The sequence below is a fragment of the Drosophila biarmipes genome, chromosome 3L (genome assembly GCF_025231255.1).
Source record: "Drosophila biarmipes strain raj3 chromosome 3L, RU_DBia_V1.1, whole genome shotgun sequence".
In the NCBI taxonomy this organism is placed as follows: domain Eukaryota; kingdom Metazoa; phylum Arthropoda; class Insecta; order Diptera; family Drosophilidae; genus Drosophila; species Drosophila biarmipes.
In genome coordinates this window covers 26,042,803-26,065,093 of record NC_066613.1, presented here as the reverse complement: position 1 = coordinate 26,065,093, position 22,291 = coordinate 26,042,803, and the positions used below count along the sequence as shown (strand labels likewise).

Below are 22,291 nucleotides of genomic sequence, written 5' to 3'. Positions count from 1 at the left end.
CATACACAAAACGGAGTTTATCTTTTGGCCCTGCCCGGCTCTGTGCCCCGTCTCGTTCCCTCCGCCGGCTTTGTTATTTATCAAAATTCTTTGAAATGCACTCACTCTATCGCCCTGACCCGCTCTGGCACACAAAATTAAATTTTTCCCCTGGTTTCTTTTTAATTTTTATATGGCTCTCTGGCTGATTCTGTGGCATTTTCTTCCTGCTCTTTTTTCTTGCACGCTCCACTGAACGCCGAACCAAGGAGTGCCCTTACTTGTTGTTCTTTGCGCCTGCACCCAGTGATCCGGGCTCGTGGAAGAGCTGGGTATATCATTTTCAGATCATGGCACTTAAGAACTCTGGTTCCTAAAACCAATATTATGCATTATAATCTTCTAATCACAATTTTTTCGCAGTATCCTTTAAAATATTAAAGATATAGGGTTCAAGTTCTCAAAACTCCCTTCATAACCCTGGTGAATTCAGAAACAACCTTAACATTCATTTTCATATCTACCCCTTTATATTTAAAACCCATCATCCCTAAACCCCATATACCATACAAACGCCTGTAAGTAGACTGCGAGTATTGCACACTTTATCATTAGAAGGAGGGTATATCCTAGTCGCATCCCCTGCTTTATAATTCTTACTTGGTTTGGCCGCTGCTGTTGGCTAGTAGTTTCGGTTTGTTTAGGAGCCGGGTCGGTGCTTTTAAACGCAGCTCACCGAGGAGTCGAGTCCCGGCCCAGTCGCAGTTTGAGTTTGCGTTTGAGTTGAGTTTCAGTTTGTGCTGGGACCCGGGCCGAACAGAACATGCATGTAAAAATGCAGCGTAACTTGGTCAGGGGACAGTGGAGTGGGCGGGAACCAGAGTGCCCAGTCCCCAGTCCCCGGTCCCCAGTTGCCGACCATGTGCTGCGGTTGATGACTTGCACTGGGCCCAGAGACTGACTGACTCTGGCTCTGCGCTCTGGCAGTGCGACTTTGACTTTGGCACTGGTTAGACTGGCTGGCTGGGAATTTTCGGGGTGGGGGAGTTGCGGGTGCATGGCTTGGGGATGGGTTCGGAGTGGCATTGTGGTCTCCGCTGGCTGGTTCAGTCTGGTTTGGCTTTTGACTCCTCGTCCAAGAGCCAGGCGGTGTCCTGTGATGTTTGGTTACTGCATAGCCTGTTGCAAAATTAGTGTGATCAGGGCCAGCAGATAGGTCAGATGGGTGGGGATTGAGATGCTTTGACAAAGTCGTTCGCCACGAAGGCGTGTTAATTGAATATCCAAAGAATAAAGGAGATGGGCTCCAAAACGGTTTATTATCACAAGAAATAAGGGATACGGATAATATATTAAACCGTATCTGGTATTTAGATTTGTAATTCGTCCAAACCTATCCCATTGAATGCCTACACCAACACCTACCCTTAACATTACCAGGACAGCCTGAAATTTAATATAATTTACAAACTAGTTAATGACAGCTGGCTAAAGAGTACTTTTGTATAACCCCGTAGGAACACCCCTCACTTGAGGTTCTTGATCAGCGCATCCGTGTACTCGGAACACTTGGCCTTGCCGCCCAGGTCCATGGTGCGGATGTTGTCATCCTTGATGGTCTTCAGCACGGCCTGCTCTATGTTGTCCGCGTGCTCGTGCATCCCTATGTAGTGCAGCATCATTACGGAGGAGAGCAACAGGGCTGTGGGATTGGCCAAGTCCTTGCCAGCAATGTCCGGAGCGGTGCCATGTACCGATTCGAAAATGGCGCCATTGGTGCCCACATTTCCGGAGGGCGTCAGTCCCAGTCCTCCAATTAGTCCTGCACATGTGTCCGAGATGATGTCGCCGTACAGATTGGGCAGCACTAGCATGTCGTATCGCTTGGGATCCTGAACGATGTTCAGGCAGACGGTGGTCATGGTGGACTCCTCGTAGGTGATGCCCGCCTGGTCCAGCTTGCTCTTGTACTTGGCAGCCATTTCCCGCACGCACCGCAGGAATAAGCCGTCGGACATCCGCATGACCTGGGACTCGGCCACTGCCGTGACCTTCTTCCTCTTCATGGCCAGGGCGTACTGGAAGGTGTACTCGGCCACCCGGAGCGATGCATTCCTGGTGATCAGCTTGATGCTCTGCACCACTCCGTTGACCAGGGTGTGCTCGATGCCCGAGTACTCGCCCTCGGTGTTCTCGCGAATGGTTACGATGTCCACCTCCCCGTAAATGGTCTCCACTCCTGGGAGGGATCGACAAGGTCGAATGTTGGCGTACAGGTTGAAGAGCTGGCGCAGGGTGAGATTCAGCGAACGGAATCCCGTGCCCACTGGGGTCATCAGGGGTCCCTTGAGGCCCACCTTCGTGCGGTTCATGCTCTCGATCACCTGTTCTGGGACAGTGGTCTGACCTTTGCTGTTCATCACCGGTGTTACGTCCACGGGTTCAAAGATCAGAGGTGCCTTTGCGGCCTCGAGGATCTTTATCACGGCCATTGAGATCTCCGGTCCAATGCCATCGCCAGGCATTAGGGTGATGACCCTTGAGCCACCTTGTCCAGTCTTACCTCCAGCTGAGCCCTTCTTGTCCTTCCCTCCTGTGGGTGCCTTGGCTCCTGGTGGCGATTGGCCAGGAGGCTTACTGGCTGTTGGTGTCTTAACCGGAGGTTTACTTGGAGGTTTACTTCCTGTTGGTGGTTTGCCACCGGTTGGCGGCTTACTGGGAGGCTTACTACCTGTTGGTTGCTTACTGGGAGGTTTACTGGGAGGCTTACTTGCTGGTGGTGGCTTACTAGGAGGGGTACTTCCTGTAGGCGGCTTACTGGGAGGTTTACTTGCTGTTGGTGATTTACCAGGTGGTTTTTTGGAAGGTTTATCAACTGTCGGCTTACTGGGTGATCTACTCGGTGTGGGTGGCTTAACGGGAGGCTTACCGCCCGACGGAGACTTGGCTCCTGTTGGTGGATGCTTGAATTTTTTATTTCGTGGATGAAAAGGATTTGAAGGACCAGGATTTTTAGGTCCCGAAGGAGGTTTGGGCGGCGGCTTGCGTCCTGTTGGTGGATCTCTTCCACTTTGGCCTACTTCCGGTGGCTGCGATTGAATTCCTGAGGGAGTGTCCGAGTTTCCGGGTATTTCACCTACTGAGTTGAGATGCTCTGCAAACGATCTTAGTACAGGGCTTTCGGGATCATCTTCTTTTCCAGATTGATCCAAGGCCTTTGTAGTTTGGTTGTCGGGAGTGAGCTCTTTGATCGGGGACTTTCCCGATAATCCCCCCAAGCAATCTGACTGCGACGATTCCTTGGTGGAAACAACTTCTACTTTTCCCGTTTTCTGTTTTTCCGAACGAGAGCCCACCGGAAACTTGATAAGCTTTCCCGTACGATCTTCCGGTGGCTCACCAGAGCCTCCACCAGGAGATGAGCTACTAAAGAACCTGATCACCGAGAAGCACATTGAATTTCTGGGTGGCTGGATGCGAGTGGGCTCAAGCACTTCACCCTTGCCAGGCAGAAAGTCGGGTTCTCTGCGGAAGGGATTTTGCCTAGTTCCCGGATGGCGATCATGTCGGATCCTCGGAACCTGCTGCCGTACTGGGATCTCTTTTTTTTCGAACCCCTCGATGCGCCTACGACGTCGCCAGGACTCGGAATAAGGCCTATGATCCACGGCCAAGGCAGTATCCATAAGATGGAGCACCCTTCGATTGGTGTACATGCCGAAGGTCTTTGTCTGTCGCCCCAAGGCAGTCCAGTTGAACAGATTGCCGGGCATGGTCTACTGGAATTTTGATAAAATTACTGCCTGGATGTGTGATGTTGAACTATTGAAAGGATATAATGCACAAAAAGAAGATCTATTGGTAGGCGGATGACATTTCGGCCCAGGGGATACTGTTTATTTGAACAAGTGCCGATTTCTCAATGTCATGTTAAGTTTAAACTCAGAAAAACAAACTTAAACGATAAATACATGATATAAGTTTTTCTAAAAGTAGAAGTATATATAGTTTATCTAAAAGTTAACCTGACATTGAGAAATCCACCCATGGAATTCTAACAAAAACGTTTAAATGATTTCCTTGATCGTGAAAACAGAACATCCTTCTCTTTTCCGTTCCCCACAGTTCTCAGGCATTTTTAGAAAATTATTTGCAAATGACGGAAGTCAACACTCGGCCGAATCGCCGCGAGTTCCAGTTCCAATTTGCATAGCTTTTAGGCCAGCGTTTTATTTGTTTTTTGCCAGCTCCGCCGGCCTTTGCTTGTGGCGCCTCCAAGTTTGGCAACTGGCACCACCGCCAAAGAAATGAAACTTTCTCGGCCACAAAAGCACGCGACGAGGAATGGTCCGCACAACCCTTTCGATTCGACTTGGGAGGACTTTTTCTCTGATTCGCTCTCGTTTTGTTTATTCCTATTTGGGCTAAGCTAATTAAATTACTTTTTCGCCTGCAATTTCATTTTCGAAATTTGTTTGCTTTGAAGGTCGGCTTTCCTTGCCTTTAATTGAAAAAGTTTCACTTCAACCGCGGGCGAAGGGCTCGCAAATGATTTAATATGAAAATTTCCATGGTGTATTTAATTAGACGAGAGTGCTCGCCTCTCGGCTCTCGGGTTTCCCAGTAAACGAAATTAGCTGCGAAAGGCAATCAAATTATGCACAAGCCCTCGTTTTAATGGGCACACCTGCCGACATATATGCGACCGATCCGCCCCACCCGCCACGCCCTCCGTCCTCCGTCCGCCGCCCCCGTCACGCTGTTGTCATTCGGCATAATCATATTTCAACGGATTAGCATAATTTTAACCGAAAAAATATATTAATAACGAAAAGTGAATGGCGGTGGCATCGAGTTGCAGACAAAGCAGCAGCAGCGGTTCCAAGTTATATTAAATTTTCCTACTGTTCTGTGGCTCGGCTCTCGTTTATATTCATATTCCGTGGATTTCTAAGCCGCTCCAGCGTAGGGGGATTTTTTCCGCTTTTGGAGCGCCTTTGTTTCATAATTTTTGGCTTTTAGTTAGTCGCTGTTCGAGCGTTGGCGTTGATTCGCGCATTTGTTGTTAAATGATTGATGATCCCTAGATGGGTTTAACTCAGCCACACACGAGCACCTCTGGCCTGGGTCGCCTCGCCAAGCTGTCTAGTTGACTGCGCTTACGGGGGCCTTATCTGATATCTGTCCAACTTACCACGCAGATACACCCGATATCTCTATGCTGCTATATAGCGCACACCGCCGTATGACCGGCGAAAGCAAACACTTGGGCAGATAACATTTCCCTGTTTGCTCTGGCATTTAGCTCGAAATACGCACCTGCAAATGGAGAAGAGCATATAGGAATGTGAAATTAGTCAATCTATAGAACTTTAAAGTCTTGTGCTAAAATGCTAATAGAACTCCCTTTGGAAAACATCAAAGTTTAGCCTTCCCATGTTCAAGAGGCTTGGAAAACTGGCTGGCTCCTCCTAACTTCTTAACTTCCCTTGTAAAAAAAAGAAGTGATTTCTGCTGTTTTCATTTGTATCTACACTCCTCTTACACCCTCTACACATATTTAACACTTTTGTTATTGTTTGCCTTTACTTCCACTCTTGTTTATGTGTACTTAAGCTTAGTGTGCAAAAAAGCTGGCTAAGAACGAGAGAAACTCCGGCCAAAGTCAATAAACCGTATAAATGTAGAGGCAGGAATGAAGCGGCGAGCAAATAGGGGAACAAAATAAAGAGAGCGCTTCGAATGGCGATTGAATGAAGTTCAAATACCCAAAAAACAAGCCTGTCTTAGGCAAAGCTCTACAAAAAACAACAGCCAGAAAAATCAAAGTGCCTTGGGTCATCGTCGGAAATCATTCACACATCTGATGTGTGTGCTTTTATATTTTTATTGCGGCCTTTGTGGCTGCGATAACCAGGCAAGACCGCCAACGCCATATTAGCCAGGCTTTCAGGGCACTTTGGGCAACAGAAAAATAAATAAATAAAAAAGATTGCGAAAACAAATCAAACCCCGGCAATTTGCTAGCCTTTTCGGCTCAGTGGAGTGCTTTCGCGTCCCACCCCCTCTACATGTCTGCGTTTTTGACCAGTCCAATGTTTGTCTTTTGCTGTTGCTCGTCATAAAATGATTTATGGGCTTTAGGTGCAAGTAATTGATTTATGCGCGGCCCCAGACGTGGCACAATGTAAACGCGAGCTAGGGACTAAAAGACAACTTGGGATGGAAAAAATGTTTTTGGCAATCGAAGAGATGGTAATCCCTCGGCCAAAAAGGTGATAAAGGTGTTTACCACTTCTAGCCGCAAGTGTGAACCAAAATACGCTAAGTAAGATGCTTCTTCCCCCAAAAAACCAATCCGATTACACGCATTATGAGCCCGGAAATGCCAACTAGTTAGTTATGTATCCAGCTATCTGCATTTGTATCTGTATCTTTGTCTGCCTGCGAGTCGCCCATTCTATGCCGATGCTGTGCACACTTCACTAGGCATTAACCTTTACCTTTTCCGTGAACATAACAATCCAAAGGCAGGGAATCAGAAACAACAACGCGCCACTGGCATCCATGAATCAAAAAAACACAAAAACGAAAGAATCCGGCGACGTTTGTATCTCACAATACACATGTGTGTGTTCATTGGAAAACAACGATTACGCGGCACAAAAGACATGGCCAAACAATGAGCCAAGAACTCTAAACGATGATGGAGATCCAGCGGAGGTATCGAGCATATAGTATGGGAGTATCTGAACTCGGGAGGGGTTAAGTGTTCCCGGTGAGTAAGTCGTCGGCGAATTTGGCTTTGACTTGGCTGCTCCTGCTACTGCTGCATCATCGCCGTCGTTGCATAAGCAACGAGTTGCCCCGACATTGACCGAAGCAAATCGGTCAAGAGGAGTGGAAAATTGTATCGCCTACAGATACGCCGCCTCAGATACAGATACAGATACATTCACAATTGCCTCTGCCGTCTGCATCCTCTTGCGTTTGTTTGTTTGTTTGACGAATTTACTGGTGAATGCTTAAAAATAGCTGCTGGCAGGTACCAACAGCGTGAGATACAAATGTATCTACTACCTGTCCTAGCCGAATTTCACACATTTTATGGCTCTCAGGGGCGCAACCAGTAGATACAGACAAAGAGGCCACCTCTAAATACTTAATAGGTTGCCATTCGAAGTTTATCTAATCGCAAGACGACCTGCAAGTCTTATCGGGGAGTGCATGCCACCATTATCGCAGCGAAGGGAATGGAATATATCGGAGCACGTCCAAGCGGAAGAGTCCAACAAGTTGACAACTTCCTTTGGACAAGCGTTGGCCATTCTTAATTGCCTCCACTTTGGCTCGGTTCTAATTAAAGTGCCAACCTTTCTGGTAACTGAAACACAACCCAAACTGGTTCGGATTGAAGCCAACTTGAACTGAGACATGAATGAAAATGAGTTATGTATTTACACAGCCAGCGACGAAAATTGTCACTACCGCTCGGGTTTTGTTATGTAGAATGCTGCCTTCCTGGAAATTGTTTTGTTCCCTCAATGAAGCGAACACACCTGAGAATGAATGAGGGCTGGACGATGAGATATTTCACCAATTTGAATGCGAGCAGCCGACAACATCTGGATCCATGGATCTCTGAAAACTGCCAGATACTTCACGCACGGAACCCAGAAAGCCAATCAATGACATCATTCCGCCCTCGAAACAGCCATCTGAAATTAAACAGAACTCGAACACTGAACTGAAAACTGAAGACTGAACAGTGGAAGCCGAATCGAGCCACTCTCGAATTGCCTTTGATATTGAGGTCAGATGTGTAAAAACACAAAACTAAAGCAAACATTAAGAAAGTAGCCGCATACAAAGGCAAGATTTTTATGTTTTGCTGTCTGTTATTTGCCTTTTTTGCCTTCTTTATATGCGTGTGAAATCGATGGGCACAGGCGTCGTTAATTTTAATTGAAACTAATTAGCGCAAGTATAAAAAAATCTAAATGGTTTTGGGCGTTTTGTAATAGCAGAAATTGAGTGGCATGCTGATGAAGACCTCTGTTCCGAGCATCAAGCTGGAAGAGGTTTTGTAATTTATAAGTCCATAAAACGCTTTCCTGAGATTGATGACATACTCTTGATTACCGAGGTCTAGGCAGAGGGTTTTTACCTTATCCATGGATAAGTATTATAACATATTTATGCTGCCTATTGGATTTCGGATGTTGTGCTGTGTACAATAAATAAATATGATGGAAATGGTAAGTAATAGTAAGCCTCTGCCGCTCTTTAAGATATTAGGAGATCTCTTTAGAGTTTAAAAAGTATTTAGATGCAGATAGCTATTTAAATTGAATTTCTTTAAAAAACTACAACTAAAATGTCTATGAACTCCTTGGTGGTGATTTATCGATGCCAGATTTATTTTACAGACTTCTTCAAGTGCTTTTCCCACGTTCCAGCTTTTCCGAAGCATTAAGCAAAGACGTGCCGATTAAGCCAACCTTTAAGCCACTATCCCCAAGCCCTTCGACTATTTCCATGGAGTCGGTCAAAAGCGGAGGAAAAACTCATTTCTAACCATTAAGCCACTGGACGCAACCTTCGTAAACTACTTAAAACGCAGTCGTAATTAGTTTTGCGTCCAGCACCAAATCAATTAAGTATTTTGTGTGGCTTAGAGTTTAATTGATCGGGAGAAAGGGGCAGCAATTAAACTCAACTGAAAAGAGCTCAAAACTTAATTGATGAGATAACTTCGGCAGCGGATGGAGGTGGGCATCATCGATCTGAAAGGGTAGCTCAGACTGCAACTGGAACAGAAATAAATTTTTAATTATCTTCCAGATATTCCGGACAAAACACGTCTCTTCTCATGAATAAAACAAAACAAGAAACGAGTTTTGTGGGGGCAGTGGAATTTGGCTGACGAACTTTACGATCGGCCCCGACATAAGTGTTATGGATCGTTTTCAGTTCTGGTCGATGGGCTCAGCTACTTTTTGACGAATTTCGTTTAGTCGCAATTCGGCACATTTATGTTTGTAGTTAAGCCTTAAGTGGAACTTTATGCCATTTGGAATTCCAACTTTTAATTGGCAGCGCCAAACGCCGCTCTACCTCTAGCCCCCAACGATTTCTGTACGAGGTATTTGCGCAGTTTTCGAGTTAATTAAAATTTGTACTCAGGGATGCTCAGGAGGCTCCTTTGAGGGCAAAAGCGTAACGCAACCCACCCATAACCCACGCACCCATTGGTGCAGTGCAGGCATGTCAGGGAAATGGAAGCCGCTGGAAAGAGGAAAAAAGTTGTCTGTCTGGTAAGCATTTTCAGTTTTCCCCACTCCAAACGAGTCACGTTTGCCTTTGCCTTCTCTATTTGCACTTTTCACTTATCTAGCCAGGCGGCACACAAAGATACGCGGATACACGGGCTCATATCTCATGGTTTGCTCTAATTTCTGTTGCGAGTTGCTTAAATATTTAGTAACACGGCCGGGGCGCTGGCACTGCCGTATACTACAGATACTTGTGGGCAAACAGATACAGATACTGCGCGATATGATTAGATACTGCAACTACGACTTCCTGCTCGTCTTTGTAACGCGTTAATGCCCGTGTTAATGGGCAGAGAATACATTTATTTTTATTTTTTTTCGGCATTACTCTTCGCGTTTTGTTGGCCAAAAGCAACTCAATTAGCAGTCGAGTGGTGTGCGCAATTAAATTAAATTTTAGTTTTATGTCGAGCGGGTCTACCTGGAGCTGCACGGCAGAACCGAAGGAGAAACATTTATCGTATGCATGGCACCGACCTGAGATTAGCATCACAAACAGCACATAAACGTAAAAGTAACACACTCGAGAGCAAACAGAAAGAGATACAGATGGAGATACGGATAGGCACAGATACAGCTACGGATACGGCTACATTGGCGGGGCATAAATAACAGGGAGGCGGGGGGCGCAACTAGGGAACTATGTAAACAGTAAATAAATGTCGAAGGCAAAGTTCGGCATACTTAAGCAGGAGCAACGACCAGATACAGATACGTATTCGGCCAGAAAGAGACTGAGCTACTGAGATACATGGGTGCTGATCGGTGATACGACGACTGGCATTAGCATTAGCCAAATTGAAATTCCTCAAAGCCAACGCTAATAACTCGCAACTACCAGCTCAATTGGGCATTCAGGCATTCAGGTGGATAAGTCTGTGGGACACACAAACATGCACTTGTAACTCCGGCTCTTCACACTTCTTGGGGCACCGGCAGGGCGATGCGGGCTGCTCAGCAATGTATCTCATAGATACTTCTTGGCGTTAACTACCTGCGTGTGGGAAAGCAAGAACGAGCCAGAACCAGAGCCAGCGAAGGAAAAAAGAATGAGAATAGGAAAAAGAACCTCGGCAGACAGGTAAGCACTGGAAAAGTTGCAACATCATCGCCAGATACATTTGTATTCCCTGCGAGTTCGTGGCTGTGTATCATGTAATTGTGCGTAAACGCGTAAATACCAAGTCAAGGTCGGTTAATCAATAATAATTATTTTTCACTCAATTACACGTATCTCTCTGTGGCACAGATACCTCCACCATTCGCTCGTTTTCGGCTCTTTTCCCATCTTATCTGATTGTTTTCGCTTTGTTTGGTCGCTGGTCTCATTTCTGACTTCGCCCCGGCACTCATGTGTGAAATATGCATAAACAGAAATATGTCGAGTATCTGGTGGATATCGGTTGGCGTATATAAATACACCTCCCATAGCCTTCACACAGTTCGGCTTCAGATGCGTGCCACTTGATATGGCAGTGTCGAGAAATCAGAATAACAAATGATGCCGCCTGTGTATCTGCGTTGCTGTATTTGTATCTGTATCTGTATCTGCGGGATGTAATGAACCTGCGCCGGCAAAAACTTTATCCACGGCCCGTCGAAAACTTTCCGAGGCGTTGCTCAATGCGCAATCTTCTAATTGCAAACGGCGCCCGGCTGCTCGAGTGGTCATAGTTCGCCTCGAGTGGCTGCCCGCTCGAGGGTTTCAGTCGGTTCAATGAATTTGCATATGCTTCTAGTTTCTCGCTTCTCGAGGGGATCGGGCAGGGACGAGGTGCTGCGACGAGTCGCAGAGAAGGGAAGCTGCAGCTGCAGGACGCCAAAACTTTGGCTGACGCGCGACTTTCTTGGCTGAAGTATTTAAGCCTGGTGGCGAGGGATAAACTTGGGGCTTGAATGCAGGCAATGAATTTTCCACAAAGGGCAACGAATCAAAATCAAATGGTTCGAAGAGGATAGGAGGGGATTCGATGTGTAAGTACATTGACAAGCAAAACCTTTGCTTTAAACCTGTTTAGTTGCAGATTTTGAGCGAATTGCTTATGCAGTATTTCTTGAGACCGAATCTGATCTTTTAGGAAATTAACTTATCAGAACATTTCCTGCCTTATTATTTTCTTAAATAACATACGATACAAGAATATAAAAAAGAAATGTTGAATCATTTTGAATTTTTATTATTATTATATTTTGGTCGTTGAAAGATACATTTTTTCTGGAAATGTAATTTGGGAGGTCCAATATCTTAGAACCACATTATTAATACAGCATTTACAATTACATTTTCATTTACTTCTTAGCACAATTATTTAATACTTTTGTTGCCAAGGTAATTAGGGCTTACACCAGAAAGCCTTTTCCCTATGATACCGAGATCAAACGAATTTCCCCTGAGGTTCCCAAATCATATTGGTGGTAGCTCCCCTTCTAAGCATCCCCTCATCTGCCCGCCCGCATGACAGAATGCGGCTTGGACGCCATGCCCATAGGGCCGGTGCTAGCCCTACCTTTTTCGCTGTAGGTCCCGCTCAACTTGACGTCGATGGATTCGAAGTAGCTCTTGACGGCCTCGCACTGGTGGGCCGCGCCGCCCGCCGCGTCCTTCGCCCGCGAGTCGCGCTGCAGGCGCCGCCGGTGGTGCGTGGTGGCGCTGTGCTGGTGGTGCTGGTGGTGGTGCGGCCCCTCCAGGTCCAGGTGCTTGGCGGCTGACAGGCCGACGAGGCCGCAGAGCAGGGTGAAGAGCAGAAGCTGCGCCAGCCGGATGCTCCTGGCCGCCATTTTGGTGGTCGATGGGTGATTTCTGTGCGGATGCTGCGGCTAAATTCGATTCGCCTGTGATTGGCCTCTGGCCCGGATCCGGATTCGATTTATTGGCACCACTTTATACGTGTATTTACTCGTATTTACTTCTGCATGCTGTCGTCTGGGGAACAGCTGTTCGCGGCAACACACACAGATACACTTGCCGGCTAACACGCACACACACTGCGGCACACGGCCACGAATACAAATGCGAATACAAATATGAGCGCACAAAACAAAAGGCCCCAAAAACACGCGTTGGTGGTAGAGAGAGGGCGGCTTGTGCCAAATATAATTAGCACTATTTACTCTTTCCTTAGTTTTCAAAGGTCGCCTGAAATTCACACAGATTTTTCGAAACTCAGTCAGAGAATTTCCATGACATAACACCGAATAGTGCTCAATTCCTTTAGCAATCGATTTGCCAGCGAATGCGTTTTGTTTTTATTCTGTATTTTGTATTTATGTCGGCGAAAATAGATTTAATTGCGAGGCTTCTTGGCAACCTTAGGCACCGGCGTTCGCAGGTCGAGGAAATGCACTCGCCTTCTGCTGTAGCGAAACGCTTTTCCGAGATTTTCAGATTTCAGTTTTTCCGCGCGCGCAACGAACCTTCCACGTCGAGCAACCCGAACAGATTGACTTGCTGCACTGCACATCAACCATCCGCCACGAGTGCTCATCGCCGCACGAGGCGCGGAGAGAGCCCTGCCGAAGCACCCACCTCGCTCGGCACTGGCCAGTCGGCGCTAAGAGATCCGCCCGAGCGCTCTCTTTCGGGGGCAAAGAGAGACAAGAGCGGACCATGACCCGAAGAACAGATGTTGGCACAGTGGTACACCACCCAAGTGACTGCAGTAATGGTATAAGGTACCCACATAGATAGGGTTTGTACTCCAATAGGAACCAATAATACGAGTATTATCAATATACGAACCGGATCCCATAAAATCGACAAGTTACCAAAGAATCCAAAGCAAGGTTTACAAATAGAATTTCTCTATTAACAATTAATATATTTAAACTGCCAATCTGATACATTACCAAAAGGCGATTATCATCACTGAACGTTAATGTTTAATATATTTAGAATTTCTAGCACTAGAGTATAAGATGTTAGGACAGGAACTAATAATACCAGATGCCAAGAACCTAATTGAACACATATGCTCTTATAAAAAAGTGTTTCACGATTAAAACCCATGACCATTTATCGCATTGGGTTATAATTTTAATGTGTAACGGGAAGTCAGATATTTTCTTAAAAATTTAAAGCTCACCACGATTAACGTCATTACTCGGCATAAAAGAACTGGCTTTCCGAAGATTATCACAGGATGTGAATCATGTATGTTTCTAAACACTTTTCCCCAAAAAAACATAATTTTTCAACTATAAAAGCTATGCGAATTATAAAAAATTGCATTCCCTTTGTATTTCTTAAGCCACCTTCTACATATGACACATGTCCCTTTCGCATCGAATATCCTGTTAGCGCCCTAGACATCCCAATATGGGTTGAGATTATTTATGGGTTCCGACATTCTTTTGAACGAAGTAACAGTTTCCCCGGGCCGTGCCACCTGTGAATCATCTGCCAGGAGCTGGCTTGATTATTTTTTCGCTGTCCAGCGCCTAAATATTTATTCAAATTCCCGAAATGCTCTTCTAAAAGCTTTCAACGGTGAATCGCTGCAATTTGCATATTCAACGTAAATCAATCCATCTCACAGCGGACTTCTCGGGTGCTCGGCGGCTGCCACTGCGGGCTTCTATCGATGCCGCTGGATGAAATTTGCATGCTCGATTCTAATTGATGGCTGAATGAGCTCCAATTTTCTTCCATTGGCTGTGTTTTACGATCGGTTTGATGAACTCGTGTAACAGGCTCGGATTTCACGCCTTTGAAGGGTCTGTATTTGCATTTTCCCGGGGCTAAACATTTCTATTTAAACGGATGGCCGTGTCATGACCTCGCACAGCACGTGTGGCTGTATCTTCTCCCCGAGATACTTTTCCCTTTTTGCAATTTGCGAAAACGAAGCGATTGTCTGAGGCTGCAGCGGTGAGGCAGACAATGCACGACCCGGCGACTCTCTTCTGACTTTCACTCGTCACCCCCGCGGGCACCGACCTCGATCTTAAATACCTCGGCGTCTCGGGGCGTCTGTGCTCGGTATCTATTTCTTCATTAACAAGATACCATGTACCATGTACCATGCACCATGTACCCTATAGCCTATAGCCTATAGCCGAGGAGCGGACTTCATGGTGGTCAGTGTGCCGGGCGTCCAGCTGGGCGCAAACGCCCTCCCACCCCCCATGGTTGGGTTCCGTTCCCAGTGATATGTTCATCACGAAATGGAATCCTATTCAAATTAGTGTGCGATAAAGACGGACCTCCCAAAAAAGTACAAGACAAGAGGGAAAAAATAAGGGGCCGCGGGCCAACGGCGAGAAGTGAGTCATGCGAGGCGGAAACAGTTCTCCAATGAAACGAATCCACATCAGAAACCACCAAGAAGATGACGATGATGACGCTGGGCTGGCGAAACGGCAACAAAAAACAAGACGAGCTGGAAAAGGTGAGGTCGAAAATTAAACACCACCACATCGTTTAGATAAAGTTATAAATTATAATGTGCGCTACGGAACGATCGATGAGAGCGAAGGTCCCAAGGAAACCGAAACCGAACCGAAACCCTTTTACCTCTCGCTCCCTGGGTGTATCTTTGTTTTTTACCTGTACCAACGCATGGGCATGTGTGTTATTTAGGTGCATGGGTGGGGTCGGGGGGGAATTAAACGAATTTAGTCAAACGGCATCTATAAATTATGGGGCTTCTTTTTGGCGATTTGGCGATCGGGAAAATATGAGCGCTCTGCTCTGCTCCGCTCGAATTTCGTTTAAACGCTTGATTTAGTGCAGCGCAGTACGGCCAAATGCTGGGCTATCTATGCAGTTGTATCTGTGTGTGCGCATTCCACAAGCGACAGCGTTTTACACTTGAAATCCTCCGGAGCGGGCCGAAAAGAGATGGGCATACGTGGTACGACCCGGCCGCCTTTTATCCTGGCCCAAACACGTTGGTGGCATTCTGTGTGTGTCTGTGTGCGACTGGTCCAACAGGTTCCACGGAGATTCTACTCCAGCACCGCTCCCTGCTTCCCGAAGGGGCTGGCATGCAGCATTTCTCGTTCTCGGTCTCGTTTTGCACATTTTTGAATTTTATTTTAATTTCTTTTTATTATATTTTAGCCGCGAAGCCAAACCGTCCCGTCCCGGCCCCTTCCTTGGGTCCAGGCTGCCTAGCCAAGCCCCAGCCCCCTGGTTTTCTTGTACTTCGCTTCGGGTTTCTTCAGCTTCTCTCGGAGCTGTGTGTGCAACTTTTGGGTTTGTTGATTTTCATTCACCAAAAACTGGTTCGACGTTTGAGTTCTTCGCCACTTGGCCTGGGCAGGGGTTTTCAAGGAAGTTCTTCTGCCTCTCTCGCTGAGGAATGTGTGAAGTCATCGAGCTGGGGGCAGAGATTTGAATGCCAGCCTTGTCTTCTTACACTTTTAAAGACCTGGGCGGCACTTGCCCCCGCGCCAGGGCCTCGAATTCCACATGGACCCGCACACCAACGCATTATGCTCGACACACAGATACTCTCACTTACACAGATACTCACGCACACACCTGCCGGCGCTCGAGGGCTGCTCGTTTTTCCATCGAATCTGGGAATCAGTCAAACGAAACAGACATCGATAGCACTTCATCATGTAACAATCAATGCAGGGCCTACACTGCGAGAAAAGTCACGCAGCACGCCTGGCACGGTCACCGCTTCAGTCGCTGACTCGCGTCAATTATTTTGGCAAGCCAAAATTATTAGTAGCTTTGGCCGGCGCCAAATCGAGTTGTGTGCACCGTGTAATTGTATTTCATTGCAGGATATTGGATTTTTGTGCTTGATTTGGCACATTGTGATGCGAACGCCCCCTGGGCGTGGCAAGGGGTTCCAGCCCAGTTACTTGTGTCAAAAAGTGGTCCTGATGCTCGCAGGTTCGTTCAGCTCGCTCGTGTTTCCCCCTTGACCCTTCCGCCTGACAGCTACTTGTCAATGGCCGTGATGAGTGTGCGCCAGCCTCCCCTGCCACCCACCACCGCAGCACTCCCCCAGCAGCCGGAAGCCTACACAGAAAAAAATAATTTCCAATTCCAAAGCTTTCTATAAGTTCCAAATTCCAGACGTTTAAAAAGCTTGCAAGATAATACTATACAACATTTAATTTTAAAGATCAATTTTATTGAATAATTTTTTTATAGATTTTTAAAATATTAAAAAAAACATATATAAAATAAATAAAATATATATATATATATGAGATCTTAACAAAATGTCTACAATCTTCTATTACTAAAGCGCAGTTCGACAGTGTGCAATAAAGTTTCTTAAACTATTTTATTTATTAATATAAGAAACATTATGTTTTTGTTCTATTAAAAGAGCAATATGATTCCCCAAACTTCTTTTTCTCAGTGCATAGTCCCCTGTACAGGTGCTAGTAGTTCGAATGGCACAGCTTTGGGCCAGGGTCTGTCAGTGGCAGGGATATTGCTAGAGGAACCGAAGCGGGCAGAGTGGATCTGGGGGCTTGGTGGATCTCCCCTCCGGAATGGGGTGAAGCGAAGGTGCAGGGGTGGCAGGCGAGCATCGAGAACGTGTCATTGACAGATTTCAACGCAATTGCGTATGAATGAAATCGATTTTTTTGCCTTTGTTCTTGCTCTTGGTGATTGGGTCTAGGTTGCCGATAGCTCTAGTCCACGTTGATGATGATGATTGCTGCGATGATAGTAATGACATGGCTTTGGAAGAGGTGCACGGGTGGCAGTAATATGAGTCGGTCGTTGAAGTCTGCGTTGGGTAATATTCTGAATGTCTGGGATATGTATAAATAATTATAGCTTTGATGAGTGAGAACTTCATTAAGTAAGAAAATTACTAGGTATTCATTGACTAAGGATAAGCTGTGAAAATGAAAAAATCGGATTATCCTGGAGACTGAAAGTTTACATTATATAGTTTTTAGTTGTATTTCTCATCTCCTCGTTAAACTTATTTTCAAATTTCCCTTCTGTATATTTGGTAATGCCCGTTTGAGCCCACTTACAGCTATAAATAGAACGTTTACCAACCCTTTTTTCGTATGCACCCACTCCCACTGAAGTCACGAAGTGCAGAGCCCCGAGAACCCCAGACACTTTCCCACCGATGGCCCACTCACTTTTTATGGTCCCATCATATTTGTATTATCACTTTCGCATCTCGACCGGCGGCTGTGGAGTTCCCACTGCACTCAACGGCCCCAGTCTCCTGACCGGGCCCATAAACTAGCCCTCGGCGGCCGATATCACATCGGATGGACGGACGGACGGGCGGACGGACCGGTGGACTGACTGCACTTGGCAACAGTGCAGCAGTGCCGGGGCCTCAAGAACTCTGCCATAAATAAATACAAGTATATACAGATGCGGCGTATAAATACGGGCAAAGGGATATTTATATTTGCCCTACCCATGGCGAGTCGAACCCAATGCCCATTCCGAGCCCCCTCCGCCATACCATCCCCCGACCATCCCGATCCGGGGCCTTGGCCAAGGTAGGAATTAAGCGTCCCACCGCGAGTTTACACATCATCATCATTATAGTTGCCATTGCCTTTGAGACCGGGTCGCGTTGCTGCTGCTGCTGTTGCTCATGTGTTGCTGCTGCTGCTGTTGCTGTTGCTGCTGCAGTTGCAGTCGTGCCTCGCAGTAAGGCATCTCGAAGCGGGGCTCGCAACGTGTGCGAATGTGTTGCACAATAAATAAAAATATTTATACATGAAACCTTAAATAAAGCATGAGCGACAAAGATGCGAACCAAGTCATCGCTTTGCGGCTCTGGCTGCTGCACGGTGGATGGGATGGCGGAGCGGCTCCCATCGGCCAAGTGGCAAAAATAATGTCGTGGCATCTGCATTTGTGCAGCCAGCAACAACTGCAGGCAGCAGCCAGCAGCCAGCAGCTTTTGCCTACACGAATCTTCAAATTGTTCTTGCCGTGCCCCAATGCCGCGCGGCTTTCCCTGCCTCTTCCCCGGTCTTTGTACTCCTCCGATATTTTTTGGGGGTTGATGTTTTCTTTAAAAAGCCTGAGAAGGTACTTTAATAATAAAATTCTATTAAAATATTGTATTAAATGTAAATAAGCTTACATTGCTTCAATGCTAGGACATTGCTTATTAAATTGGTCAAGTTGTATTGATTATACTAGTCTGTCTATCCATAGAAGTCAAAGTGCTTTGTAGGTGCTAATTTTATGTATTTTATAGAATAATATATCTTTTTTATAAACCTGAAACACTTTAAATTGCTTAATGAAATTAAATTTCATTATAAATATAAAGGGTATTTCTGTATTCTTCGAGCCGGCGAGGATTTCCCTCTCTGCCTTTCTGGACTTCTTTTTGTCTTGCCTGTTGTATTGACTGAGGCTGGCAGATGTAGATGGTGATGATGCTGGTGGCGGGGGGAAAGGGTTAGCGGAGCAGGATCGGGGGCTGTGCCTCGTCATCGTTGTCAGGCGTCGCAGGCCAGCATCAAGATCAAAGCGAAGCCAAGCGAGCCCACTAACTACATCGGTCGAGGAGAACCGACTGAGTAGTGGATCTGACACCGAAGCTGCAGATGCACAGCGAACAAAAAGCATCCAAATTGGTTAACATTTAAGTTTTTGATGCATTTTAAGAAATTTCAAAAAGATTTTAATTGATTTATATAAACAAAGTTATAGTACTTACGAACTAACTATTCTTTTTTTAAAAAACAATTATTTTATGGCCTTTGAGTCTCAGATAGATTTATTATCGAGTTCAGTTTATAGAGATTTTGAGCTAAGGAACTTGAACAGTGTTTTCAAATTTCATTCGATTTTTAAGCTCGAAACTTTACCTTATTTTCCGAAAAATTTGTTTCAGAGTATCTTAACAAAATAAAACCCCCCGAAACTGTTTCATGAGTATTTCCCCCAGTGTAGTCCTGAACGCGAAGCCCAGTTCGAGGCTCAGAAGCCGCTGCCGTGACTGCCTCCGTTGTGGTCTCTGCTGCTGCTGCTGCTGCTGCTGCTGCATAGTCAAAGTAAAATAAGAAATAAATCAGTAAATTGGATTGCTTTCTGCTTTTTGCCCGGCTCGCAGTGTGCAGCTTGCAGTTCGCAGTTCGCCACTCGCCGTCCGATTTCGCAATGCCAACTCGAGTCGCAACTGCAGTCGAGCTTCCTTCGGCCGGGGCCTTATTTTGCTTTGGCTGGTCCCGCTTTTTGTTGGTCGGCGGACCGTGTGTGTGCGGGTATGCTGGAATTTCTATGCTTATCATCGGCCCGATCTCACCTGTTCAATTCATTATTTTCTATAAATAAACGACAGGCGTCCGGGCAATTTACATTGCTGCCCGGCTCGCCCGTAATTAAGTTGAGCAGCCTGCGCTCGCATTCGCTTCGGTTGTTTAATAACTCAGCGGGCTCAGCGAACTCAGCGAACCCGGCGATCTGGGGGCAAAGGGTTTCGTTTTTGGGGAAAGGTCAGCCCCTGGCCATGGCAATCCATGAAATTCAATATGTATCCCGAGATCCGTGGCTCCCGGTGAATCTGCTGCGGCTGCTGCTGCTGCGGTGGCCAATTTCGCGAATTCGTGCAACTTCTGCCTGCGCGTCTGCGCTTGAAGAGCTGCCCCAACACAGTCGCATCCGCATCTGTATCTGTGGCTGGGGCTGTGCGAATGTATCTGAGCCTGGGCGGCGGCCTCTTTGGCCTGGAATTTCTGTGGCTCGTTTTCTTTCATTTTGGTACCTAAACATTTTTCCCCCCCGGCTTTTTTTAAATACGAGTTTTGCGTTCTTCTTGCGCGGCATCGCAGCTCCTGCCCTCGGGATCCTGCACAAATATGGGCCTATGATAACATTGTCTTCGAGGGGAACGCGTGAAAGTTGATGTGGCCGAAAAGGGTTCCAGCCAAAAGTCCTCACTTTCCACTCTCTGTGTGTGTAGTAGCTCAAACCTTATCCGCAAGACACAAATCTTTGGGGCTTTATTTATGCCGATTCGGAGTCCTGGCATTGCCATTGTCGTGTGTCGCTGGCTCTTATCGCGGAACCCATCGTCTTTGACTTCGCAGGAGGCTGGCCTGCTCAAAATTTGTTGAACCACATTATGTTGATGGAATATTTGTACACCCGATCGGAATCTTATCCCCCCAAAGTGTTGTTGCCGAAGATAAAGGCTGGTATGTCATACAAATTTATAAATCGCTTTTATCGGATGCCACATATCATTGTTTGGTCGCTGACAATAGCCACAGGAAAAATATGATCATATATTGAGCTCAAAACAACAGTTTATTGAGGCAAATATAAGGCAACTCCGTTATTGTCCTACTACCCCAAAAACTGTACCAAACTTTGGATTAACTTTCGCTTAGAAAAAGCGAAAATCCTTCAGAGTTTTCACTACGTCTGTCGAAGCTGCCGAAAAAGATACGAATAACTTTCAGCTGTAACTTTGCTGGTAAAGTTTGTGATCCCTTCGAAGAGAGAGCCATAAATTCTATGAAATTCCTCGTCTGCCCCAGCTCTTTTTTGCAGAAAAAGCAGGAAACAAGTTTAATAGTTGCCATCATCGGTGGCAGCCAAAGGGGGCTCTGGGCTTAACAAGATTTTTGCGTACTGGGCTCCAGCTGGGGGAAGAATGCCGAGCTGATAATGGCCAGTGAAGTTTGTCACGAAGAGATTGGCATGCGTGGCTGGAAAATGCGAAAAGTTTTCGGGGCCGGCCAACTGGCTAACGACCCTAGCCTGATTACGTATACGCCCCGTTGTTCTAGCTTTTTCCTGCGGCGTGGGAATCCGCGAGATTCGCGACACTGAAAAGCCGAGGCCAAAGTAAAATAAAGCGAGGCAAAACAAAGACGGCCAAATCGGACGCTGTTGAGTCTGGTGGTTGGTGCATGAATCACCGCGCCTGCATCGAAATGGAAGTCGGGGATTGGGGAGAGGATGTGGCCGAGGCCGAGGATGAGGATGAGGAGGGCAAACTGGTTCTGCTGGAATGCAGATAACTTCTGGCCCAGCTCGGCTACAGACTCCTAACTCCAGCGACCAGCCCAGGCAGCCTCAAGTGCGGCAATTTCATGCCCGTCCGCATCGGAGCTCTGCATATTAAATATTTAAGGCAATGGCAAACGGCAACGGCATCGGCATCGGCCACAGTCAGATCCCAAAACCAGAACCAAAAGCCGAGCCAAGTCCGCACTAATTTAGTGAAATTCGCACACCCAGCCAACGGCATGCATGCGGCAACCACAAATTTTAATTAACCGAAACAATGGCGGTGTTGTAACATCAAAGGCAACAACATAATCAGAACGCAAATGCCGAAGCCGATGCCGATTCCCACTGCCCTCCTCAGATGCGGGGGATGCAACCGCAATCCTCTGGCGGTCCATCGAACACCAGCTAAATGACCACGAAATTACAGATCCAGATGAACAGGGCCAGTAAAGGAATCCGATTTGCCGGGCAGCTCCGGCAGCCCACAGAGGAACGGAATTTTGACATTATTCCGGACGGTTTCACAGGGTACCTTTGGTGGCACTTGCAGATCTAGGGTTCCTTAATAGAAGTCATCTAAAGAAAATAGATAATCAATGAGACTATCTTGTAAATTTTTCGGGTATATCACATATCAAATGCGTAATCATCTTAAATAATGGATATTTTAATGTATTCTAATAACGATTCATTGTTTCAATCATTCTTTCATTTTTAAAACCATTTAAAAGACAGAGGTTCTATCATATTTTATAGGAGGTTCTATACATATTTATTTAATACTTCATGAAGTTAGGAAATTTAAAGAAAATTAAATGTTTTCCTTCCCTATTCCAATGATTTCCTCATGAAGTGAGTCACCCGAACCGACGACCTTGATCCGCTTTAGCTTTGGGCCACAGTCACCTAGGAGATTGGTGCCCTGAAAAATGCATTACGCAGCTTCAATCGATATTTGGCACTGTCGCCCAGTTTGCTGCCGCTCGGGGCAAGGTCGTCTAAACGGGGGCTGACAAATGGGTGGCGGTGGCGGTGCAGCCCG

At 46.4% G+C, this 22,291-nt stretch overlaps 2 protein-coding genes across 2 annotated transcripts in view; both read right to left on the bottom strand.

The window, feature by feature from the left end:
* LOC108029468 (division abnormally delayed protein) overlaps positions 1-12,761 on the bottom strand; it is a 63,959-nt gene extending 51,198 nt beyond the window's left edge. Inside the window, exon 1 of the mRNA XM_017101723.3 lies at positions 11,822-12,761. Within this exon, the coding sequence (XP_016957212.1) occupies positions 11,822-12,092 (271 nt within the window). The 5' untranslated portion in view covers positions 12,093-12,761. The remainder of the gene's footprint in view (positions 1-11,821) is intronic.
* LOC108029458 (uncharacterized) lies at positions 1,402-3,862 on the bottom strand. Its single transcript, XM_050886763.1, has one exon. The coding sequence runs from the start codon at positions 3,750-3,752 to the stop codon at positions 1,506-1,508; it is 2,247 nt and encodes a 748-aa protein (XP_050742720.1). The 5' UTR covers positions 3,753-3,862; the 3' UTR covers positions 1,402-1,505.
* Positions 12,762-22,291: the final 9,530 nt, after the last annotated feature.